The 26206-nt window shown below is 38.6% G+C and overlaps 4 protein-coding genes across 4 annotated transcripts in view; 2 read left to right on the forward strand and 2 right to left on the reverse strand.

Moving 5' to 3' along the window:
* The first annotated feature begins 341 nt into the window (after positions 1-341).
* On the forward strand, positions 342-1458 carry LOC108112395 (mite allergen Der p 3). The gene is made up of 2 exons (XM_017222237.2): positions 342-1073; positions 1129-1458. The coding sequence occupies exons 1-2, from the start codon at positions 342-344 to the stop codon at positions 1456-1458; spliced, it is 1062 nt and encodes a 353-aa protein (XP_017077726.2).
* Positions 1459-5551: 4093 nt separating this feature from the next.
* LOC108112158 lies at positions 5552-7436 on the reverse strand. The gene has a single exon (XM_017221905.2). It carries the CDS (start codon positions 7434-7436, stop codon positions 5706-5708), a length of 1731 nt encoding a protein of 576 aa, XP_017077394.2. The 3' UTR covers positions 5552-5705.
* Positions 7437-14396: 6960 nt separating this feature from the next.
* Positions 14397-26206, forward strand: part of LOC108112703 (leucine-rich repeats and immunoglobulin-like domains protein 1) — an 88915-nt gene continuing 77105 nt past the window's right edge. Inside the window, exon 1 of the mRNA XM_017222924.2 lies at positions 14397-14441. The gene's annotated coding sequence lies outside the window, so the exon portion shown is untranslated. The remainder of the gene's footprint in view (positions 14442-26206) is intronic.
* Positions 24730-26059, reverse strand: LOC108112706 (serine/threonine-protein phosphatase alpha-2 isoform). Its single transcript, XM_017222927.2, has one exon. The coding sequence runs from the start codon at positions 25783-25785 to the stop codon at positions 24844-24846; it is 942 nt and encodes a 313-aa protein (XP_017078416.1). The 5' UTR covers positions 25786-26059; the 3' UTR covers positions 24730-24843.

The following is a 26206-nucleotide window of genomic DNA, read 5'->3' on the forward strand; positions in this document are numbered from 1 at the left end:
AAATTCCGAGCCTATTAAATCGCTTTAATTTAGCATTAATGAAAAGTGCAATCTTCTGGTTGAGTCCCCCTGTAAAACCCCTGGCAAATATGGCCCCTTTGCTCCTGTCAGTACAAACCCTGATTGTTAGTTAACCTGCGAGGCATTTACACTTTGCTGGCAAACATTTCATGAATTCATTTGTGCGACAGCCTGGAAAATGTGTTGCCAAAATGAAAAGTTGCCCCAGCCAGACGATGCCAGTTGGGCGATAGAATAAAACGTGATTAGCAGGCTGATTTTCCACTTTAAATGGATGATCCATCACAGTGCCCAGCTTAGTTGTGAAAAGTCCAAGAAAGATGAAGCTTCAATTGCTTTTGATCGGTTTATTTTGTGGTTTATGTCTCAGTTTACCCGAAAACCAACTTCATACGGGTCAGGAAAATCTCTTTGAGTGGCTGGGATCTATATTTTTACCAACCACGACGACAGTTACTACCGAATTAGATTCTACTTCGACTACAACTTCAACTTCAACTTCAACTACAACTAGGAGAACCACAACAACCACAACTACAACTCCAAGACCCACATTGGCAAGCTATCCCATAGAAAGGGACTGCGTTTCATGTCGCTGTGGCCTGATTAATACCCTGTATAAAATCTTTGGGGGCCAGGAGACCCGCGTTCATCAATACCCCTGGATGGCTGTGATTCTGATCTATGATAGATTCTATTGCTCCGGATCACTGATCAATGATCTATACGTCCTAACAGCAGCACATTGTGTGGAGGGTGTTCCTCCGGAAATAATTTCCCTGCGATTTCTCGAACACAATCGCAGTAATACCAATCAGGATATAGTAATCCAGAGATATGTCTCCAGGGTAAAGGTGCATGAACTATATAATCCCCGAAGTTTTGACAATGACATAGCTATTCTGCGTCTCGATCAACCCGTTGATATGGAGAACCATCGCCTAAGACCCATTTGCCTGCCCGTGCAATCCTATAGCTTTGATCAGGAATTGGGTATAGTCACTGGCTGGGGGGCTCAGAGAGAAGGTGGATTTGGCTCTGATGTTTTGAGGGTAAGTTAAGATTTTGAATTGATAATTATTACTTACTAAAACTTATGAAAATCAGGAAGTGGATGTTGTGGTGTTAAGCCAAACCGATTGTCGGAACTCCACAACCTATAAGCCGGGTCAAATCACGGATAATATGATGTGTGCTGGCTCTGTCTCCGAGGGAGGGAAGGATGCCTGTACTGGTGATAGTGGTGGCCCACTTCAGACCACCTTCGATGAACAGCCAGGACAATATCAACTGGCTGGGATTGTGTCTTGGGGCGTGGGATGTGCCAGACCCCAATCGCCGGGAGTTTATACCAGGGTCAATCAGTACCTTCGCTGGCTGGGATCTAATACTCCAGGAGCATGTCATTGCATTCCCTATCCGGAAGAGGATTATTGAAATACCTTACTTTAAAAAAATTATATTAAAACAAAGAAAATGTTGGCTAAAAAGTCGAGATTATTAACTAGAGATTTTAAGTTCAATGGCAAAGCTTTTAGCAGATTTTATATCTCTAAAAATGTTTATGAACACACTGAGTTTTATATTGTTAAAATACCTATTTAAAAAGGAAACAAATATATCCACTTTTAAGTAATATTTCCCAAACTGCACCCATAATTGCATCCATGCAGCACATCGATCAAAAGTTTGCACCAACTTTTTGGGTAGATTTTAGGAAATGTTGCATAAACTACTTGGGAATCGGTTTACTCATCCCCCGGGGAGCACATCCATATCCATAACCACATCCTTAACTGCGGCCATTGGCAAATAAAAAAGCAATTCGAAACTGGGTTACAACACTCGAAGGTAAGCTACTTCGGTCCCTTTTAGCTCTTTGGAGGAAAGTTTGCCAAGCAGATGGAATGAGGCCATATCTCATACATATAAATCCCAATTTGCTGGCGAAATATTTTCGTGCAATTGTGATTGTTATGCATTTTGCATTTTGCATTTGTGCAATCATAAAATAACTCTCTACCTCTGCTGAGGGGGCAAAAAGGAGGGTGAAAGAAAGGAAGCCCAAGGACACGCCAAACTCACAGGAGCAAGTTTCACAGCATTTCGTGGCTAGTTTTGGAGTCCGTTTATGGCTTATTTATAAAGTTGGCTATGGAAAGGCATATAGATAACCGCAAAGTTCTTAACAAATGTACAACAAATTATTTACTCGAGGGAACTGGTAAATTGAGTTTCGATTTGTTGCTAATCGAGAGGTAAGTTTGTTTTTTCAAGGAGAGGAGAAAAATTTTTGAATTTAAATGAAAAAAATGACTTCACCTTTCATTAAGTTTTAGACTCCATTGCTGAAATATCTTTTGATGTCCATTTTAGCCAATTAGTAATGGTAATATTTTGGGAAATCGCGTTTTTTAAACCATAAAACCTGTTAAATTCCTATCTATTTATGATTCCTCCTTCCTCACAGCGCCGCATAGCCCACACTCAACACCTCATTTTCCTTTGGCATTTTCCCATCAGAAGACAAATTGCCAAACCTTTAGGAAAGATCTCCTCGTTTTGGCCCCCATAAAGCATAAAGATACATATGTAAATAGTTTTACCATCGCTTTGGATCATTAAAAAACTTTACGACTCCATATTAAAGTCGGACGAAAAAACGGGAAAAATAACAAAGACGAGAGAAATACGAACAGTAAAGAAAACATTAATGCCTCGCCAATAAATTTGTCTCTCCGCCAGAAACTCGTAAAGATTTCCTACTCAAAACCCATAAAGCAGTCTCAAAAAACCAAAAAAGAAAGAAAAAAAGTTTGTGTGTGTCTCAGAAGTTAAAGTACTGCCGACCTGCATGGATTTCCAGCTAAACGACAAATAACTTGGCATTTAATAACTCTGTATTCGGAGGGCTTTCCCCTGTCCCCCCTCCTCCCCTTTCCCACTCTTCGGCTTCATTATAATGCAGCAAAAGTCCCGACTTTATTCCTGGTTCCATAATTTAATACTTGCGCGCTTTGTCGCAAAGCGAATTTATGTGTCGAAACTAAGGCTGAGCTTGCGGTCTTTGGTCCAAAAAGAAGGTGTGCTTTCCTGCGTGTGAGTATGGCTTATACTAACTGGGTGCGTGAGAAGATGGAAAGGGAACTACAAATCGAATAATAAAGCAAAGAAATCAGAGTTCTACCGAGAATATGCATTAGAAAACTTCATTTTGTAAAGCTAATAATTGTTTCTCTTAAGTCTATAATTTTTAGATCATTTTTTGAAGATTTTTTAAGAATATAATAAATTTGGCTTTTCTTAACTGGGTTCGTGAGAGGAAAGAAAAATAACTAGAACGTGCTCTAGTCAAAAAAAAAAAGAATTACAAGATTATTATTCCTCTTAAGTTTATATATTTTAGAATATTTTTTGAAGATTTGTTTAAGCACCATTTTGATTAAGCTTAAAATTTACCTATTTGAAATGACTGCGTGAGAAGAAAGAAAGGGAACTAAAATTGGAAAAATTGTGGAACAATAATGCAGGCGGAATATACATTGGAAAACTTAAATTTGTAAAGATATTTCTTATCTTAAATATATATATTTTAAAAATATATTTTTTAGATTTTGTAAGGATTGTTTTAAGTTTATGTTTGGCTTATACTAAATGGGTGTGGGCAGAGAAAGAAATAATAATCCAAGGAATAGTCAAAGTGTTCAGAAGGAAACTTGATTTTGTATAGCTTATTATATACATTTTGACCATTTTCTTTCCTACCATTAACCCTTAAATTATGAAATATTTTAAAATATTTTCTTAAGATTTTTAAGGATTATTTAAGTACAAGAAATCGGAGAGAAGTATAAAATCAGAACCATTTCTATAAATAAAGTGCTTACTTAAGAAGCTTATAAACTATCTAATAAAAGGAATTTAAGAGTATTTAAAATTGTATTATATTATTTAAAAAGTGATATAATTTTACCTTCCTAAAGTTTTCTTCAACATTCAATGTCAATGTTGTTCTGCAAAGTCAACAAGTTTCTCCCAAAAAGTAATTTTTCTATCCCCTCAGAACCGACTTAATAGACATCCTAACAGAAAAAAAACACATGCTAAACAGTCCCCCTAATATCGAATATCCCTCTTCCACAGATCATCATTTAAACATCAAATTTAATAATCAGGCTGTCATGTTTATAATTGAGACTCTTGGGGGGCAGCCAGGCAGCCAGTCAGGCAGGCAGGCTGTTTGGTCATCGGACTTATTCTCCTACCCAATAACCAACTGGGATCCTCGATGGGCAATCATGGCAAAAGCCACCGGAATGGAGAACAAGAAACATTTCTCAGAAGGCAAAACATGACACATCTCATTATGACGACTCCCAAATGAAACCAACCGCAGAATCCCTCTCGGCTTCCTCTCACATTTCGTGTGCTGTGCTGTCAGAGCATTTTGTTTATGATTTTGTAGCTGTCATAAAGTTATTAAAAGTATGTGACATTTTTATGACATTATGACGTCTTGACTCAAGGTTCCCTCTTTATTTTTGCCAACCGAAAAATCTGTTTTCTTTTGGCCTTTTTGGGGGGAGTGGAGGAGAAGGTTGAGAAGGCAACTAAGAGGATACCGGCTTTTGTTTTCATCGCTTGAAAGTTCTTGGGAGTGAGCCTCTGAGATTTGTTCTGCCTCTGCCGTCCGTCCGTCCGCCTGTCTTGAAATATGATATCAAATAAAAAGCAAATTAAAGACGATAAAAATCGTGTCTCGGCTCACGCTGAGTTATATAAAAAGCGCTTATTTTTGCGCCTCTTTTGCAAATGCGGTCCGAGTGTCCCAATGGCAAAAACGAAACCCCAGACCCCAAACCCCAAACCCAATCCCAAATCCCTCGAAACGAAATCAAGTATCGTTTAAGTTTCGCTTTTGGTTTTGGTTTTGGTTTCGTTTTCGGTTGCCTGTTGTTCATCTTGTTATTTGGTGGCTCATAAAACTTGTAAACATCCGACTGATTGTGCCCCTGTCTGGCTTTTCTGGCTTTTTTCCTTTATTCTCTGTGTTTTCTGTCTGTGTGGGTGCTGGCTGGTGGCTGGGCTCTTCTCAGTTCGAATTGGTAAGATATTTTCAGATGATATTACACTTTTGATTGGCCTCGGTAATGGGGCACTGAGGGCGTGAGAGATCAAAGGTCGATAAGCGATTTAATTGCCCATATGTCCAAGCTTATTGCCTTCAAAAGAGACCAACAAAAGTTATTATAATGGAAGGTTTAGATATGCCGAATGATGGTTAAAAGAATGGCACTCAAGTTGAATAAACAAAAGATATGGCCGAGGTGAATGGTCAGAAGGAGATGATAAATGTGGCACCAAGAAAGACTTTTGAGTTGAAAAGGTTTAAGCAAGTTTAAGTAAATATTTTTGGTCATAAAAAGTCTAGAAAGACTTGGAAATAAAATAAATATAAAGAAAAAAGTTGAAGTTTGTTCTTGTGTAGTAAAGATTTTTAACTTAAATTCCGTCAAAAAAGTTCTTTTTAGAGGAATTAAATAACGTTTAATGGTTTTAAGGAAAATACGCCTCGAGCTTTCCACTCAGCCGGGCAATCTTCCGTTAGATTTAGCTTAAAATTGATTTAACTAAATATTTTTGGTTCCTAGTTAGATAAAAAAAATCATAAATTATTATAAACTTCAAATCGGATGTCGCTTGGGGTTGCGAAGATCATAACGTCGCGTCTTGGGAGGCTCCGGTGCTGACCTGTACTGTACGTTTTTGTCGATATAATCCTCATCGTCCTCGTCCAGTTCATCCTCCTCCTCGTCATCATTGGACTCGTCATCGTATCGCCGATCCCTTATCATCCTTTCCTTATTATCGTTAGCATCTTCGATTTCCTGCTCCTCGAGATCCTCATCAGTTTCCACTTTATAAGAACAGCTTTCTTCTGGCTCCCTTTTCATTTTCTTTGGTTGTCTTTGCTTGGGTTTTTTCTTTTCGATTTTCTTGGAATCTTCGTTTTCGCTAGAACTGGAACTTTGCCGTTTGGCCTGACGTTTGACAGGCTTGGCTTTGGGTTTTGGCTTGGGTTTTGCTTTTGTCCTATTACTACTAGTGCTAGTGCTGGGCTGTGGGTCTTCATCATCCTCAATAGGATTCAAACCGCCACACAGTTCCTGCATGGCCTGCTCCAAGTCCGAATCATCCACAGGCAACTTGTGGCTAGAAGATTTCTGTTTTGCCTCCGCTGAGGTGGATGGCAAGAAATCCATATCCAAACCGGAAGAAATTGGTACTAAGCCATCGTCTTCATCATCCGAATAATTTATTCCGATGGGCAGATTCTGTTGGAAGCCAATGGACTTGTTGGTGGCATCCATTACTATATCCTTATAGCCGGTGATCTTGCTGCCGTATCTCGGCAGATATTCCGAGAAGAAATCATTGACTTTGGAAAGTTCCACCTTGCCATAGTAACCGGCATAGTCGGGTGCTTGACCAATTCCAATGTTAATGACCGATTCGTGGGGCTTAACGAACTTCGCCAAGGACACTTTGGTGGGATTTACATCGGCTATAGGATTACTGGTTGCATTGCGTCCTCTCTTCATATTTGAATGCGTCAGGGAGTGTCTGTTGAACACAGCATGGCGTTCCTTCAGGACTCCCAAATCGGCTTGGTATCCGAGAATGGTCTGAAACTGGCATCGGGCTATCTGGAGAGGAGAGCGACATGAATACGAAGTAGAGCAGAGATCTCCTCGCCGGGTCATCCTGGCGAAATGTTTAGAGTTCGGGACGTGCAGAGATGGAAATCGTGGCTGCTTCTTCGACGGGTTTTCTCTGATTAGCTCACATTCCAAATTCAGCGAATGCAGGTTTATCACATCACCTTCACGGAATTTCGGATTTCGATAGGTCAGGAGCACGGGCTCAAGAGTATCTGGAATGGCAGTCTTCTTTTTCCGCGGCCAAACTCGTTGGAATCCATGGGCCAAAAGCAGCTCCGTAAATTGCAAAGTGCTGCGGCAATGGAAAATGGAATCGGCGCTGGACAAGTACTGCTGCAATCCCACATATTCCAGAATCAGTTCATTACCAGTCGACGACCATTGCAGGAAATCCATAGTGCAACTATCGGCGGCCAGGAAAAGTTTCAGGACGAAGCGAAAGGTCAACATCGGATGATTGGGCTGCATCACCGGGATATGAATTCCCAACTGACGGTAAATCCTTCGATGATTTTCCAAGACCTCCTGATCGATGTAAGAACTGGAGTTAGCTGCCACATGGTAAGGCTTCTCCTCCCGTTCTGGACTTTCTTCGCTCTCATCCAGCGGATTAACTTCATCCAAGGGGTTCCGGGGTATCCAGGAAATCAAGAAAGTCCAGATTTTCCGGCGACTCCAAATGTATGTTCTCATTTTCCGGACTTGTTGCAGCGAATTTCTCCGGCTCGTCAGCTGCTTCCTCCTCGCTTTCACTTTCTATATGTTCGCGGCGCAGGTTGTTCCGATGCCTGGACATTATTCCTTTCTGTACACAAATTTCTATGACTTTGTATTAGACCGTGGCTTGGAATTTTGGGAAAACGAGAAAGCAGGAAAAATATTTAGACTGACAACCGACTGAGGGAGATCCAATTAGGGTTGACCTGCTTTGACAAATCTAGGGTGGCTTTCCTTTCAGCTTGAGTGTTGATAAGTTTTTCCGTGTTGGGGATTTTTATTTAGAGTTGCCTTTCCAGTTGCTATCAGGGATTTTATGGTGAAACTCCTTATCAACCTAAAACAAAGTAGCAATGGTTAGGTTTTAGAGGAAATGAAACAAAATTCTGACAAAGCTATCAAAACTTTAACTTTACTTAAAGCTAAAGAGCTGAAAAAACCGATACCAAACAGAGACCATTTCAGTCTATTTGAATGCATTTCATGTATTGTTTGCAATAAATCTATTGTTATTTATGCCCCCCGAAAACACAACCCCCTTTTTTACCCACCCTTATAGAGGCGGCAAAGTTCAAAAACGTGTAAGTAAGGGAAGCCTTTCAATTGGGGATTCATGGGCTATGTCAATAATAATGCAGACCGATGGCGGGCCAACAAAAAGACCGCCGACATTGACACTCAACTGGTCTGTAACCTGACGGGGATAGCTTTAAACTGGCATTTATATGAATATTTAATAAACATCCTTTAATCACGGGTAGCACCCATTGCGCATACCCCGAAATTATTCTGACTGATGTATGTTGTTTTTTGGAGTCTTTTTCTTTATGTTTTTCCAATTATTTTCGGCAGAGGCGTCAAGAAATTCAGAATACCAAAGGTTTTTATACAATAATTTCACGTGTCGTCAGAAGTAAATTTAAAAAACTAAAGGAAAGGCTTTTGGGTATATGGAAGTTGAAATACCCTTCTCTTTCAACTATTATTTGATAAGTGATTTATTAGCAAGATATTAGGTTCATCAGCCTTCAAAATAGCCAAAGAATTAGGAAATAAAGTCTAATTTATTCACTTGCCATAACTTTCTGTTTCTTAGTCTTTATTATTTTTATATTACATTTAGTTTACGGCTGCTTAAATTAATGTTTTTCATTACTCAATTACTTTTGCGAATATTTCCGCCAATTTGATTGTTCTTTTATTACGCTAGTTCTGGTTTTCCGGACGGCGAAATTGATGGCAAAGTTGTAATTTCCCTTGGAAAAACATAGGGCAGCCCATGGAAAGCTGCATAACAAGAACGACGGCTGTATGTGACGAATAAATTTACAAGTCCAGTTGGACTGAAAAAAGTAGTAGCCCAGCACGCACGTGATTTTGACAATGAAACTCTCTACTCCCTCCACCTCTGCTTTTCATCGCTTCCTATTTTTTGTTGCTGTGACTTTTGGCGGAACGAAAAAGTTTTCTTTGTTGTAGTTTTTTATGATTTGAGTTAGTCGTGTGACGGAAGCCCTGTATGAATTCATAAAAATCTACATCATCAGTATCGATTTTTATGATTTTTGGGGTTTTTCGATTTTTACTCCTTATCTGGGGAAATGATAACCGAAGAGTAACCAGCGGCTAAAAAATATTTCACTAAAAATGGGAAATAAATGCTAAGATGCCGCCGGCATAAGTTTGTTTTGCTTTTCGTTTAATGCGTGTCAAGTGGTCGTAGATTATGCATTTTTATGGTTTATGGGGCGCTACTCTAGCGGTTTTCCCTTTTAGGTTTTTGTTTTCCAAGCAATAAAACTGGAAAGACGGCTGAGCATGACCTTCAACCCTCGAGTTTTCCAGCTGTTTTCGGCCCCCTTCCCTTCTGCTTTTCCTTGTCAATTGCATTTTTACGATTCCGATCCCCATTTCGATTATATTATATATTCCTATTCTGAAGTGAGTCACTGCAGCAAGTGGTTCGCTCTATAAGCTTCTCTTGTTCGAATGACTCATGGGAAGACAATGGAGTTTCAATCCATCAATCATTTCACATGCCAAAAGGCAGTCTTTGGGGTCATATTGAAGACTTCTCCCCAAGCCTAAGCTAATTAAAATAAATGAATATTTTCCATAATTTTAGGAACTGCATATTAAGGGCAAAAGTGTTGTGGGCTTTGACAATTAGCGGCTAAAACATCACATTGGCAGATATGGCATGCAAAAAAATCATTTTTCAAAAACACAATGCATATTAATGATCTGCTGGCCGATCTGTTTCTTGAGAAATACTATAATTATATATTTGGAAAGAGTTCACGATTAAGTTCATTAAGGAAAGGATTTCTGGGAAGCGCCAAGGGGAAAAACTGAACTAATTTATTCATCAAAATGAGATTTAAGAAGGGCAAAAAATATCACATTTTTCAGATACGTTTGTTGTTTGAAAATCAATTTTTAAGTATTTAAAGTCATAAATTAAATTCTTAAAAATTATCTTACATCTGTAGTCAGATTTACTACCCTTTCCCAGAACCAAATCAGTTCAACTAAAATGTATCTCCCAACTTTATCTGCAATCTCTCACCCATGTAAAATGTGACTAATTGAAGGCCTATTTTTCTCCCTTACGCTGACCCTCAAACGCTCTAAAAAAATCCATTCCCGTTAAGACTAGAAGGCAACTCCCGGTTTTCGGTAATTTGATATTTTTGTGTTGTCCACAAATTTTTCACTAAATATGTTTAAACTCAACTGTTTCCCCTGCTTTTGGGTATCGCTTTCACCCCTCTGTATCAGAATTTCCATTTGGTTTCTCTGCCTCTTTGCAGTTGCAGTGTTTTGTCTAATGAAGCGTTTAAACTCCCGTTCGTTGATGATAATTAACACAACTCCATTTCCGAAGAGTACTGGAGAAAAGGGATCTCATTAACCCTTGACATTTGTCACACGAACTCGGGGGAATTTCGTTTTGCTTTTTATTTTTGCGAAGGAGTTTTCAACTTGAAGGAGCTGAAGTTTCGGGCTGCCTTTGTCTGCTGTACAAGTCAATCTACGTGACATCCTTTTCATCCTTACTCCCTTTTTTACTCCTTTTTATTTTCGCTCCACGAATTTGTTGAAACAGATGTCAAATTGTTGTGCATTTTGTACTTTTTTGTTGCCTTTTCCTATTGTATTTATTTTCTTTTGCCAGAGCTCGGTGGTGGCCCCTTTTGTTTTCGTTTGTTTTGGTTCATTGACTTTGCGCGGTTTCGAATTTCTGTGAAATACTCTCCAAGCCCCATCCCCCAGATACCATTCACTCCTCGAGGGTTCCTCAATCGATTTGCAGTCCTTCTCTAGCAGGGCAACCTGATATGCCCTCACTTTGCCACGAAAGGAGTCGGCGGGAGTGCTGACAGTGAAGGACGCAGCACATGTGTCCCTTAAATTTGGAGATCCCAAGATAATGCAATCTAGAGTTATGAGTTGGTCTAGTCGAAGTGCCACTTTCAGGTCGTCTATATTTAAAGGCAAAATTATTCCATGAAGTTATGGTTATAAGTGGAGTATCTAAAGTAGATCTGTTTTAGAACATTAGAATTGGAGTTTATGTGTGGTTAGGGCATGGTTCGTTAAGTTTTAGGGGTCACTGTGAAAGAGAATTAAATGGAACAGCAGAATATGATTATGACTCTTTATATTATATTATAAACTTTGATATAACAAAAGAAAATTTGAATTTTTCAAGGAATTATTAACATTATTTTTGAACTTAAAACCCAACACAGGTGCAAGTAACAGCTGGGAAGCAAACTAAAGTGAAAAATATTCCTTGAATGCGGCTTAAAATATGAAATTAAGGCAGCAACTTATAAAAATGTTTAATAATTTGGTGTCAAATCTTAAAATTTCGTTAATAAGAAAATTTTAATATATTTTTTTATGTAAACTAATTTAAACCTTAAAAAAGAGATAAAGATGAACCAAATACAAGATTCTTGATTTTGAAATATTGTTAATAAAAACTAAAAATAAATTACAAGTCATAGCTAGAAAAGACCAACTTCCCTAAGTAATATTTTAAGCCCCACTCAAGTTATAGCATCCGCTTGCCTAGTTATATCTTTTCCTTCTTCTTCCACACCTTTCTTAACAAAGAAGACGAGAGAAGAGGAAAGACAACTGAAGACATGCAGAAAGTGCGAAAAATCATTTTGCGATAAATAATACAACTTCATCAGCGACAAACGAACCCCCAAAAGAGGAGTTACTCCCCTCGAGAGGAATACCCCATCCCCCCCTTGGTGGAGCATGAGGCGTGCATAAGTGAAATGTGCACAAGATACAAGCTACAAGATACAAAGATACATTCGAGACAACACCGAACGGAGCAGCCAAAAAGGTAATTAATCATCGTCATGGGGCGTGTGCACGATTCGCTTAACGTGCGCCTTTGGCGGTGGTTCCCCCCCTTTTCGAAAAAGACGATGGCCAGGGGCTCACGGAGGGGGCTTACGAGAGAGAGAGAGGGGCATGTGGTGCTGAATGAGGGTCAGAGTTTGGTCTGTGCAGAGTCAGACAAACATATTACTCAAGGCATTTCCATATGGTCTACTTGAAATGTACACCTAGAAAACTAAAGGATGCCTTTGTGGATTTATTGTGTTTTTATATACTTTAAATATATAATATATCTTATGTCATAAGGGATAAGAATATATTTGAACGGATATATAAAAATTACTTGGCGTAAAACAAGCTAACCAATGCTAAAACATCAATGAAAATGTTCTAAAATTGCTAGCCTAGTTCTTATAGTCTTATTTTTCTCTCTGTAACTTCATCTTTTCCAGCTTCGTACAAGGAGGCGTCTTGGTAGGGGGCGTGGCATGGCGTGGCAATAATCATAACGAGCCAAATTAATGCGTTTCATTCTACATCAAGCAGAATTCCCGTGCACTTTGTTTCTTTTTTTTCCTTTTTTTGGCCACCCTTCTCGGTTGACACATTTGCTGATTTTGCAAATATGGGGAGGATGGCAGATACTTTTCCCCCTACATATACATACATACATATATATATATATATACCTCGTTCTGATTCGCGAGGAATATCTAATATTTTCTAAACATGTGTGTTGTGGCGCCTGCTTATTAATTCTGCAGATTTTTAAACATTTTTAATTGATTGCGTGGATGATTTCAGCGATTCCGCGAGCCATTTCATTCGGCCAACGGGGCGTGGCAGCCAGTGTTTATTTAGCTAATTGGATGTCACTTAATTAGTGGACTTTACTGGCTAACTAGGATATGTTAATGAGGGAAATAATAATATATATTTGTGGTAGTTTTGGTAAAAATATTTTATTTTAAAAGTTGCAGCAACTACTATAATATTTATTAAATAAATATTTTCCCTTATCAAAAACTCAAAAATGACCGCTGTTGACAGTTCTGTTATCAGGGACATTCTCTGTTAATTTGACCGCTACCTGTGGCCGCCTTATAAATTCTCTTGTATTGAAACGGGGGAAAAAATCCACGTGCTTATCAGACAATGCGAGAGAATTTATTGAAATAAACAAAAAACAGCTGTTCATGGCAAAGGCAATAACAAGACAACAACAAAGCAGCTAAAGAGAGCAAGGGAAATTAACAGAGTGAGAGCAGGAGAGAGCCAGAGAGAGTTGCTATAAACGGCAGCATAACAAAATTTAAGGATTTTTATAGCAGGTCTACGAGTTTTAAATGAGAATTTAATGAAGGATTTTTAATTCAAAATGCAAAACCTTTTTTATTTTTAAGTTTATGAAATGTATTAATTTGTTAATTTTTTTAGGTATTTCTTTTATGGTATTTTTAACTGTTAAATTATAAAATGGTAAAAATAAAAATATTAACAAGATATCTTAAAAAAAATAGAAAAAAATTTTCGAATTAATAAATAAATAGAAACTTAGGAAAATCATAAATTTTGCCATTATACAATTAGATGGCAATACATTCCTATTAGAAAGAATAAATTCCCATGCACCGGCTTTTTGTTATTGTTCTCTCAGTATAAATCTCTCCCAGCAATCATTTCTCGCATGCAACTTTACTTGAAATCGCTCTATAAAACCGAATTCAACCGAAAGCCAGAGAGCAAGAAATGTTACTGCCCTGTTAACCGATTTTGGCTGCGCTCGCAAATGTTAAGCCCATACGAATGGCAGTATTACCCGCTCTCGCACGTGTAAACTTCACATAAGAAACAAACTCTTAACCGCTAGATGTTAAGTTCCGCCTCTGTTAACAGCAGAGTTTTTCCTTAGAGTTTGAAGAGAAGCAGTTCGCTGGATGGCGAGCTAAAAGCGGGTGGTTAGTTTCACAAATTTGTTCGACGAGGTCGGTTCTCGCGGCTGTTTCCACGGGATAACAGAGTATCTTTATCTTCGAGATACGAATTTACGTAAAGTTCGTTTGGCCAATTGGAAGTGCGCGTTCTCGCTGCGAAAACGGATGTTGAAAAAGTTTCTTTCGTGGCCATAAAACACAATTAAAAGTGCAAACAACAAAATAAAACAAAGTTACAGAAGTACAAAAATAAAAATTGGAAAACCAAGTAAACAGATTCTATTGGTCCTTTGGTTTTTGTGCGCGTGTAATTGCCTTGATTGATAACAGTTGACAGGGACTTTCGAAAACCCCCGCCGCCTCAGAAATTCCCGGAATTATATTAAAAGCTGTCGCTGAAAGTGTGACCAAAGTGCGTTAGAATTCAATAAGTGAAGGGGAAGTCAAAGCTAAGGGGCACCCCCTTAATTTTTACGCCTTGTCAAGCGTGCAAAGTTGAGGAATTTTCAATTAAAATCACAAAGTTACGTATTATTGTAATTAGAAAACAAAGACGATTGCAAAGTGCAGATTAAGCAATCAATTTGAAAGGATTAATTGAGCCTGAAAGAAATTAATTGACATCGCAGCTAAGAAGTAGGAACTATCTTAACTGAAAGTGTTTCATTTTACAAATAAGGTGAGTTAGTTGATGAAAATCTTTAATTTAAGGGGATTCATTTCATGGCTGTTAAGTTAAATATATAATCTGAAAGGAGTTGTAAAGAAAAGTAAGTCCTTAAATTGTAAGAATTTAAGGGAGAGTTAAGAGAGTTAACATTAAATTTAAGTCCTTTTCGTACTGCCAGACTAAACATAATACTTTTCTATCATTCTAAAAGCCCCTCCTTTTGATTAGGCGCCTGAATAAATAACTATTTCCCCGAACGAAAAAAAAATCCATTATTAAGCTCACGAAAAAATAAAATTAATGGCATGTTCAAAATTATATGCAAATTCCCATTAAAACCATTGAAAGTGTCAATAGTTTTTCCAGTAGTTTTCCTGCTCCTCCCTGCCGTTTACTTCCTCAACTTTATGGTCAATTTGAAGTGGGTCAGCAAAGAGTATTCCACATGCCAGGCAGGTTTGACTTTTCAGTTCTTTCGGTTTTCGGATGCCATCTTTTCGAAAGAACCCAACCCTTGGCCATTGATTAGCATAAATGCAGAAAGGTTTTTCCTTTTGTCTTTTTGTTAACTGCGGTTGGCATCTAATTAAAGTGATGTGGGTGTTGCAGTCGCTGGCTGCCTTGCATTTCAATTGAAGTTTGGCGGCAGTTGTTAAGGCTTTTCCGACTGCCTAATTATGCGGCGTGAAAATGCAACGCATGTACAAATATTGTTGCTGCAGTTGTTAACAGTAATTCCTAGTTGCCCGTTTTGTTTGCCTCTCGCTACGTGCCTCTATTTAAAGTGCATCTCAAATCGAACATTATTGAAACAGTTTCAAGTGGTTGCCACAAGGCATTTGTTTAAACAAAAGGCGGCAGTTGGAGAATAATGATGGATGCAGACAAAATATTTGGTTTAAGTTTGAGGTGGGGAAAAGCCTTTTCTTTTATCGCAAGAAAATATCTAAGGCTAAGAATAGTAAACTAGGACTGTTAGTTTCTGGAATTCTGATTGCATATTCAGTTGGAAAGATTCCCTTGCTTTTTGTTATCAGTGAAATAAATATATAATTTTGTTATATAAATTTATTTGTAGAGGGAAGAAGAGCTATTTATATTTACCTGATTGTAGAGGATCATCAGCTTATAATATATATAAAATTATCATTAAATTGTGATTATTTTTATATGTTATTTATTAATTAGTGTTTAAATAGTTGGCCTCTGTTTCGTTATCTTCATAAAGAGATTATATAGTGGCATTATAAGTTAGTCATTTGCAGTCTTATTCGGGTTTAAAATACTTTTATTAGGCAATTAATTATTTTTAACTCATTTTTTCAACTTGCAATGTTACAAAATACTTAAAATGACCTAATTATTGTTTTAATACTCAAATTAAGTCATTTTTAGCATTGAAAGAAAGAGTAAAGTTCTACAAAAGATAAAATTTGAAGATTATTAGAAGAAGTAAGAAACATATTGGAATTGACTTTAAGCCAATAGTAAGTTAATATCAATGTTAGTAAAGCTCAAGTCTAGGACTAGGCTTACTTCTTATATTTATGATTTTGTTTTAAATTTATATAGGTAATACTTTAGGTAATACCTTAATAAGTAATACTTTATTTCATGTTAATTTATACATATTTCTTATAAAATGCTTAAAAAAGTTCGATTTTTGTTTAAAGCAAATCTTAGATGATTAAACTAAACATAAAAACAACATGTTTTTCTCTTAAATTTGTTTGATATTTACATTTTAATGCTGTTTTTTTAACTTTTAATGCCTATTTTTGCTACATCAAAATGCAACTAAGGCAAGGTCCTGTTCTCACCTTAGCCCAAAGCTGTCACTCGAAAGCCTTAAGTCAGAATAGAAACATTGTTCTTCGAAACACTAGATGTGGGGGGTGACAATGTAGTTCAAGTGCTTGGAGAATAATTAGTGAATCTGAATGTGTATTACGAGTGTCTGTCTGTGTGTGTGTCAAGTTGACGGGAAATTTTGTAAAAAACATTCTTAACAAATATTTACGCACCAAAAAAAAGAAAGAGGAAAACATCTCTCTTGCTGAGGAAAAGCAAAGAATTTACCTCAAGTGGGCACTTGAAGAAGAAGTTGGACAAACTGGAGGAGAGACTGAGTTGGGTTAATTAAAAAACACGAAGGAATGGAAATTGCTTTTTAATATTTTCAACAAAATGAAAACAGATTTCCACTAAAGATTAGCCAAGGAAAAACCGAGCACCTACACGTTTCTACATTGACAGACAGGGGCTAAGAGGTAAGAGAGGGGAGACCCACCTAGCTATCCTCTCTCTCTTTCATCCCGGATGACAGCAACTGTCACACATTACGCATTAGCGATCTTTCCTCTCCCTCCCCCTCTCCGATCCCTTGTCTATATCTTCTTCTTTGTATATTTAGCCTGTCTTGTGCAATGTTTGGGTAAGTGTGTCGGATCGCAGCCAGCTGACACAACTTAACCCACCTCTGCCCCAACAGAAAGAAAGTGTGAATGAGATGTGAACTGCATTAGTAAATGGAGTTAAGTCGACCTAAGTAAGTACTTCACTCGCTGCGCTGCACTTCCGTTTTGGGTCTTAGAAGTGTCGCGCTGTTGAGCTGCGGGAAAAGTGTCAAAGGTGTTGGGTCTTATGGGGTTTATTCCCGGAAAATGCGGCTAAGCAGCTGCGTTTTATCAAAAATTTAAGATATTCCAAAAGCGTATTAGCTGGCTCTGTGGCCGATGGCTCTCTTCTAATTTTACTTCTTTAGTAGAAAAATGTAGAATACTGAAGTTTGGTTACACAGTTCATGGCCCCTCTTTTCTTTAAAAATTAAGTTAATCTCTTGAGAAACCTTAATTCTCTTTGTAAATAATTACCGAATTTAATTTTTCCACCCACAACTATCTGCTTAGCCAATGGCCATTAGATCAGTCCTCACCCAGCCCAAAAAACTATTTGAACGCGAAATCCGTTTGTGATGTGAATAATTTAATTAATTTAAAAATTAAGTTAATCTCTTGAGAAACCTTAATTCTCTTTGTAAATAATTACCGAATTCAGTTTTTCCACCCACAACTATCTGCTTAGCCAATGGCCATTAGATCAGGCCGCACCCAGCCCAGAAAACTATTTGAACGCGAAATCCGTTTGTGATGTGAATAATTCCACCACATTACACACTTGCCTTGCCCCTCGATTTCCACGATTTCCCCCTCGCCTTTCAGCTGCATTTGTGGTGCACATTTTGCTAGCCAAGTGGTTGGATTTCGGTGGTTGCAAACGGTGGTTTCGGCGGTTTCGTTTGGCTCTCGTTTCGGGAAAGTTGATTTGTTTGAACTGATTATGGGCATGTTCGGTGCGGTTTGCTTTGAGTTTCCGTACCCAGATAATAGTTTTAAATAAGTTCGGAGTCGAATTTAATTGGCCAAACTAATGTGCACCGCATAGCAGGAACATCTAGCTATCTGCCCACTCCAATTAGGCAAAAAGTCTGTGTGACAAATATGCGATGACACGAGAGACGTGACTTATCAGGAAAACACACAGTATCGTCATCTTCATCGGGTCTTCGATGTCATTCTGTCTGCCCAGTGTCAGTGGGCATTAAAAACTAAACAAATTTCAAAAGGCAATCCTACTCGTGCTGGGAAATGCTCTGAAGTTTTCCTTTCCCTCTTGCCCAACAATCTCACAGATGCCTACACCTGTCGTCTGACTAATTTATATCTTGTAGATAAAGCATCGCATGACATGTGGTCCATCTATATATATATACGAATATATTTAGGCATAAAGACACTCAAAGTTATGGCCAGAGCTGACCAATATGAAATCATTAAACAAGGGACATGGAAAAGATGACGACAGGCAAACAAATTTGTTTGGAGTCTTGCTAATTTGCATAATTGAGTTGGAGTTTGGGCCATTGTATTGGGTTACAGATCCCAAATAGCTGATAAATAATAAAGTGCTGGGCTGGCAAGGTTGCTGACATTTTCCATGGAACTCGTACAGATCTCTTTTGAGTGATTGAGTTATGGCTGAGATTTTCTAGAGATTTTGTCGCATTAGGTTTTCCCTTTTAAACGCGGCTGTGCGTGGGGACAATTAATGTCGTTTCATATCGATTTCCAAAATTCATATAATTTTTGGTTATAGAGAGGATTATGCTTCAGATGAGGAAGATTAAGAGTTGGTTTGAAAAGGAAAATTAAGAAGATTTGAATTGTGATAATAACAAACGTAATGTAAGGAATGGATTTTAGGGATTTTCTCCCCTTGCTAACTATATATCTTAAACTCGTAAGATAGAATGCATGCTTAGTATTCTACTACCTACCCACCCATTACCTAATATTACCAACTATTCTACCAATTTCCTATCTCATTTATCAGCCATTCTCTCCTTTCTAAACACTCATTACCAAGAACCTCTTCTGCAGAACCATTCACAAACACATCCTTTTCCAATAACCATCGGAATGATCTATTCCTCGTATATCAAATCGAGGAAAACTTAAAACCTTCCATCAAAGTTAACTGCGTTTTTATGGACTCCCCCTCCCCCGTCCACAGAAAGATACAATTTCTGAGTAATCAGAAACTGGCCATTCCCAAACCATCCATCTCTGCCCACAACGATTACACAATTTGCATCCGCCTCACGTCCAAGTTGAGTGTCAGGATCTTATAGGGCTTAGCTACTGGACTCCGACTCCAAACCAAAACCAAATCAAAACCGAAACCAAATAGAAAACTGCGTTAAATTATGATAAAGCCGGGTCTGCAAACAAAAACCCATTCTCTCCATTCGCCTTTCTTTCGGTTTTATATCTTAGCCAGTTGCCTCGACCGCAAAATGAACTGACCAAATGGCTCAGACATTTCAGACTTCGAGACAGACATCTCAGACGGCGGAGAAAACATTTTTGCTAAATGCAGTTTGGCTGCAGATTAGTGCGAGTTGATTATTTACTTTGGCTTCAAATTGTGCAATGCAAATAAACGGGCTCCGGCCGCAGCATTATTATGTTAATGGCAACGAAATGCAGTTGCAGTTGCAGTTCTCGGTTTGTTGAACGTGTTGCCCATGCGGGTCGTAAATTTAACTTCAACTTCGTATCCCCCCCAAACCCAAACCCAAACCGAATCCCGCTGAAAGTTTCCAGCCGAGCAAAGTCAGCGCCAAAAGGCCAAATGCAACTTGGACCGGGCGATGCATGTTGATTATTTTTATTGCAATTGACAAAAGCCGGGGAAAATGCCAATGCGAAACTCTTGCGGCGGGTAATTCTTTTGTAATTGACCAGCTGCCGTTGGTTTTACAGCTTTTCCTTAGTTCCGACTTTTCTTTAAGCTTTTTCCTGGGGGCTATCTAAATTTGCTGAAAAAAGTGAGTGTTTTCTATTGATTTTTGTGGGAAGCTTAGAGTTTAATATGGTGAAAGCATTTTACTTAAAATGTTTAGAACAGAAAATAATAAAAGAGAATGTAATCTACAAGTTAACTTAAAGTTGAACTTAAAACTACTTTAAATTCGTTTAGTTTCTTGGTACAAATTATCAAAGAAACACTCCTTAAATACTCGTTTTTGAGAAACCATTATCATTTCATTGCTCCACCTTCAACCTCTTCTTTCAACCTGTATCTTTCAGCTTTTTCGCACATAAATCTTCTGCCTTTTTAAGCCAAAAACATCGTGGGTGATCTTCCCTTTATTCAAGCCACACAAAAGCGCATTCAATGATTGATTATCTTCCTATAATTTATTAATTTGACACCCACGCTCCAACGGAAATACACAAAATAGATGGGTTTTTGTGAATATTTTAATAATCAATAGATGATTTCAATCATTTTGCGTAAGGAAAAAATCTGTCAGAGGAAAAGAAGAGGGAGGGAGCGTTGCATGCCCGCATTTGCAACGGCAGTTTGGAAAAAATGAGATAGAGCGGGAGGAAGAAAAATGATTTCTGCCGACTCACGATAAGAGCTAAAATATTCCCGGGGAGTTTATCTTGTCGAGGCAATCGCGTTCGATTATTAACCCTCATAAATAAGGCTCACAGTAGCCCTTAACCCCTCTCCAGCAGCGCCTTAACCCACAGGCTGGCTTCGCAGACTTTTCATTTCCATGAACATGTGTCCCTGCACCTCATCTCCTTGTTATTACACACGCTGCACTGGAAAAATAATTAGTTTAAAAATGTTTTTAATATTTTTAACATTATTAGTATTAGCAACTCATGAAAATAAATAGTTAAGGAATGAAGTTTCTGTCTGTCCTGATGATTAAGTTATTAATTAAAACAAATAATAAAAATATTTTTTAAAAATTTAAAGATCAACTTTTTAAGGAATACAATTTTTCCTTCTCAAAGAGAACCCCAAAAAAGTGGTCTTATTTCTGCCCTTGCACTGTGTGCTCTTCTAATAAATGTTTTTCAATTTTCATTGTGGTTAGTCATTATTTTCCTTGGCTCATCATGCAAGTCCATTGTTGTTGTCTGCGGCTTTTCGTTGAAACTGAAGGAAGCGGTGGGGGAGGGGGAAAATGCTTTATCATCGACTGGAGGTTCGCCTTTGTTGGCTTATTGAGCCATAACTGCAACTTTGTTTGTTCTTTCACTCGTTACAACTTCTTTTTTTGTGGTTTTCCACATCTTTTTTTTGCTGATTAATCATGCTTTTTTTCGGTGGGTTAAGCTGGCAGCTGTGCTCTGAGCCTGAGCACTGAGTGAAAGTATCTTGAGTTTAATTTTCCTATGTTTTGATAATCGAATTAGGTTGTTCGGGTGAATTAATTGCTGGTAATTTGAAGTGGTGAACTTGATTAAATGTTGGTTCGCTGAACTTTAAATTGGCTTCTCTTCAAGTCGTTTTTATTTCTTCATATTTGTTGTATTGAAAAGCATGATATTAATTGAAGTAACCAATAAAGTAGCCTCTACCTGCATTATTTACTACTAAGCCCGTCAGATGTTCTATCAATATTAGACAACTCATCATCATCTGGCTGTGTTTTTCCTGTAGTATCCCTTTCCCTTCAGTCCCAAAACCAATTGCCAAAGTCATCATTTTTCACGGCATGCCAAAGGCACCCGCTTTTCCTTTTCCTGTCAAAAAATGTTTATTTTTTATTTCTTTTAAATTTCCCCCCCAAATAAGCGGCCAGCAAGGTGACCAGGCTAATGCCATGTCCTACCATTATAATTTCCACGTTTTATTTTTTGCCGTCTCACCGAGCCAGAAATGTTATAAATCATTCGCCTGGCCATATTTTTAATAGAGTTGTTACTTGTTTGCTGACCTTTTTTGGCCTTTTTTCTGTTGTTTTGGGAGGGTCGATTGCGGTTGATTTTTTTGGTGTGTTAATTAAATGCCAGGCTAGTTTGCAGTTTTCAATTTTGAAAAGGGTTTTGGTCTTTGTAATCTTTTAATTAGCAAACATAACTCTTTTCTCGGCCCATCTAACCTTATCTCTGTTTTTATTTTCCTTGCAGGTGAGTGAACTTTCCGAAGGATAACAAGCGACTAAAATGATTCGAGTAAGAAGAAAAAAGTTTATAATCAACCAAACAAGCGAAAAACTGGAAAAAAAAGAAAGGGAAAGCCGTTCGTTGAGCAAAGTCAAATCAAGTGAAAATCTTTTCACACCCAGAGATACAATAGAAGGAGGCGAATACGCCGGATGGTGAGGGATTTCCTTTTCCTTTCGCCTCAGTCTTCACTTTCACCCGGCAAACAAAGCGGTTTTTGTATGTTTTGAGTGACAAAACCGCAGCACAGACATTGACTTTTCACTGGGCTTTCCAACTCTGGGATCCCCAAAAACTTTAAAGAACCGAAACCAGGAACATTGTCATCATCATCGTCATCTTCGGCATCAGGCAGCCCAACATTTCCTTCCGCTTGTTAGAGGAGGTTTTATTTGGGGATTTTCAGGGGCGGAGACAAAATTTTCTTTTCTTTCTTATTCTTTTTTTTTTTTTGCAAGCGTCACATTTGACGCCACACCAAAATAGGATGGGGATTAAAGGGGAAAACTTGCGGTTTGAGAGGGTGACTTTTCCAGGCGGTCTACTGTAACTACCTTTGGCATATGGTTGAGTTGGCTTTGGCTTTCGAAGCCCAAGCCCCACGTGATTGATGGTTATTCTATGGTCCATGCATAGCCCTTTTTCGGCCCCCTCACTTGGGTTTTCATCTGCACCTGTTGTCGCCACCAGTAAACTGGAAAAGTTGCTGAAAAGTAAGGAAAGCTCTTCAAGATGTTCCCAGCGATAGGCTGGGGCTCTATAAAAATGAAACAGCCCATAGGGAACTAAACCTCATAAGGTTTATCATTGCCATTTCCTGTTGGGTTTATTTTTCTTGGAAAAAGAGACCCCAAGGAAATGCAGATTATAGTTCTGTATTCTATTTTGGGGTGGTAAAAGAGGAGCCAGCATGAGAGTTCTAGTATCGGAAAAACTTATAAGCTGAAAAAATTAACTATAATACCTGTCAGTACTTCTTCTGTGATATTAGATTAAAATTCCCATAAAACACCTTTAAAAAACACCTTCAAAATGTTCCTGCAGCTCAAGCTTAACTTTCACTTTACCCCCCCCCCAGTTTCCAGTTTTTCCAAAAGGCTACTCCCGTTTCGACATGGAAAACATCTCTAAATCTCTAAACAAGCTGCGTCTCGTTTCTCAGTTCTCGATTCTCTACTTCCGAGACTTGTACGTCAATGTCAAACTTTGACAGATGCCAGCCGGCAGAGAAAGGAGCTGAGAAAAAAACCGAAGCATGGATTTACTTTTATTTTATTACTGTCATTGTAGCTGACTCGCTTCTTCTTCGCCTTCTAAGGGAAACCTTTGGGTCCAAGGCTGTGGTGTTGGTGGTGGTGAAAAGGGGAGAGAGATCATTGGGTGGTTGGGTGTCTTTCCATTGCCGTTATGTGGCTTTTGCGTAAGGATACATGGTCGTCGTTATCCCTTTGGCTGCTTTATCATCCATCTGTGTTCCCTGCCTTTCTCCATTCTTTGTTATCTGCTGTTTAGTCAGGCAGCGGAGGCGGTGGGGTGAATGGGAGAGAGTTTTCCGGGAGAGAAAGTCCTGAGTCCTTCGTCTTGGTCCTGCTTCGACTGGCTAGCTTTTTGGCAAGTCGTAAATTAAAAATGGCTTAATATGTAAATCCTTGCAGCTTCCTGCCATCTCTTTCTATCTATCTAGTTCTGGCCCTTTTCCTCAGATTAGTTCTGTGGATATTTGAGCTTACGCCTGTCCCTGTCTTGCCATCCATATCTCTGCATCTCCATCTTTTCCTCGGACATGCTGCACTGTGGGGTTAATGCTGCTGGGGGTCCCTTCAACCCCACACACATCTTACTCGCTTATTTGCTCGGTTGTTTGTTTTGTTTTCCTTGGCTGTTGCGACACTGATATGCTTGTGTTGTCATTAGTCAACAGCATGCCAAGGAGGATGGCCAAATGCATGAAAGTGAATCCCCTTGTTGCCATGTTTGTTGCAAAATCAACTTTTCCACAAACTTTGATTTTTGGAAGTTTCAATTTTAGTCGGACAGAAGGGGTAAAAGGTAATCTGGTAAATTAAATTCACAAAATTTATAGTTTTTAATTTCCTTTATGAATTAAAATTACTCGCTCCTATATAGTTCAAGGTTCTTGACTTTATCTATATGTCACAGAGACCCCGCCCCATCCAGTGCCCTATAAATTTGCATTAATGGCCACTGTGCATCATTCCAATTTTCCAAAATGGATTGCCATTAATTTATTCCCTTTGCAAATTGCAGTGTCATTTAATTTCTCTCCTCTCTTTTTTTTTTTGTATTATTTTCCCCGCCAATTTGCATTTCCCGCCGGTGTGTGAGTGTGCGTGTCGTAATGCATTTTAGTAATTATTTTAGCTGCTTTTCACTTTTGTTGAGGGCAGTCATTAACATTTGAGATGGGCGCTAGAAAAGGGGCGGCCCGGGTCTGGGGAATTGTGGGTATGAAAATTCTTTGCCAACTTTGCCATAATTTAATTGCCTTTCTGACTTTACTAGATGGAAATTAATGATTATCATTTATCAAATTAATATATATTACTTTTTACACGACACTACGCAAAGCAAGAAAGAAATCGCAATGGTTTTTGTTCTAGAAAATAATGGTTGATGAGATGGGAATTTTTTTAATGCATTTTTCGATTAATTGTATTGTAATTGTGGCAGTTAATTATGTAATGCTAATTGGTACACTAAACTTAATATGAGATAATGGTAAAAAGAAAAAGGTTATCAAATTAAAAGACAAATCGGAAAATATTTAATAACAGTCACAATGTCAATATGTTAAAACCAACAACACCTTAAAAACATTAATCTCCTTAGCAACTATTTTCTCACTTTCCCGACCTTCACCATGGCCTTTGAACTCTAAAAGTGCAGAGAAGATTCTCGTCGATGCACAACATGGCCCCGGCATTATCAAACTTCCCGCAGTAATTGGGAGCTGAGAATATCGTGATCAGCTGGCGTTTGGCAAAGAACTCATAGCCGTCCTCGACGACCTGGTGACCCCGACAAATCAGGTTAAACTTGAAGCGATGCAGGAAGGCGCTGACCACATCCGCACCGAAAGTATGACTAACGCCGCGATCGTTCGCACCCCAACCCATAATCCGCACATCGGGATCGGACCACAGGATGTCGCACACCAAGCCAGATTCCGGGATTTCAATGGGTCTCTGGATTCTCCGTATTTGTTGCATGTTAAAAAGATGAGGACTCAAGCCGCCGTGGCAACAGAAGATGTTGTTCTCGACGATTGCCGCCAGAGGCATACAGTTGTAGCAGTCGACGAAAGTCCGCCACAATTTAACCGTAAATCGCCGCTTGCACTCGTCGTAGAATCCGTAGACATAGTTCAAGGTGGAGCACTCGTGATTGCCCCTCAGTAAATAGAAATCCTTTGGAAACCTCGCCTTGAGGGCCAATAGAAGGGTCAACGTTTCAATGGACTTCTTGCCTCTGTCCACATAATCGCCTAGCATTAAGTACCTTGAGTCCGGCGGATAACCATTCGCCTCAAAGTATCTCAAGAGATTCGAATATTGTCCGTGAATGTCGCCGAGTAAATTGATCGGAGCCGAGAGTTCCAGCAAAGTTGGCTGGCTCAGGAGTACCTCCCGTGCTCGGAGGCACACCCATTCGATATCCCGGATAGAAATCTGAGCTACAGTTCCCATTTCCCCACTCTGTTTTAGTTTCGCAATTATATGATCCAAATTAGTTTTCTCATTGAACTTGTGATGCCGATTTCTGTGCTCTGAAGCTTTGCCTAAGATTTTCTTAATCATAATGATGGCAATTTGGAATTTTGATTGGGAATTATATATCTGGAAGTATTTTTTTAATTGCTTAGTTGTTTTCGTTTTTTTTTTTTGTATTTTTTGATATGTAAGTCGAAGTGGAAGAACTTTTAGTGTCTAAGTTTTTGGGTCATTTTGAAGCTTATCATAAAGGCTACTTTCTTTGCATTGCATTTCCCTGAGACTAATCTCAGCTGAACAACAACCATCACAAAGCCACATAACTGTCATTCAATCAACTAAATTTGAAGCACCAGCTACTGCTAAACGGCCACTCCCCCTTCCCCACCCGCCTTATAAATCCCCTTTGGAAAGTCCCCCGCCCAGCATTGTCAGTCCGCCGCCCTTCATCTTTGTGTGAGCAATCGCATCCGTTGCTTTTATTTTTCAAATCAACATAATGGACACT

The sequence above is a fragment of the Drosophila eugracilis genome, unplaced genomic scaffold (assembly GCF_018153835.1).
Source record: "Drosophila eugracilis isolate 14026-0451.02 unplaced genomic scaffold, ASM1815383v1 contig_90, whole genome shotgun sequence".
In the NCBI taxonomy this organism is placed as follows: Eukaryota; Metazoa; Arthropoda; class Insecta; order Diptera; family Drosophilidae; genus Drosophila; species Drosophila eugracilis.

What these genes read in the sequence shown, in the direction of transcription:
- LOC108112395 (XM_017222237.2), top strand. Translation starts at nt 342, where the DNA reads ATGAAGCTTCAATTGCTTTTGATCGGTTTATTTTGTGGTTTATGTCTC. An exon ending in TTGGCTCTGATGTTTTGAGG is followed by an intron (nt 1,074 to 1,128) that starts GTAAGTTAAGAT and finishes TATGAAAATCAG; the next exon opens with GAAGTGGATGTTGTGGTGTT.
- LOC108112158 (XM_017221905.2), bottom strand. Translation starts at nt 7,436, where the DNA reads ATGAGAACATACATTTGGAGTCGCCGGAAAATCTGGACTTTCTTGATT.
- LOC108112706 (XM_017222927.2), bottom strand. Translation starts at nt 25,785, where the DNA reads ATGATTAAGAAAATCTTAGGCAAAGCTTCAGAGCACAGAAATCGGCAT.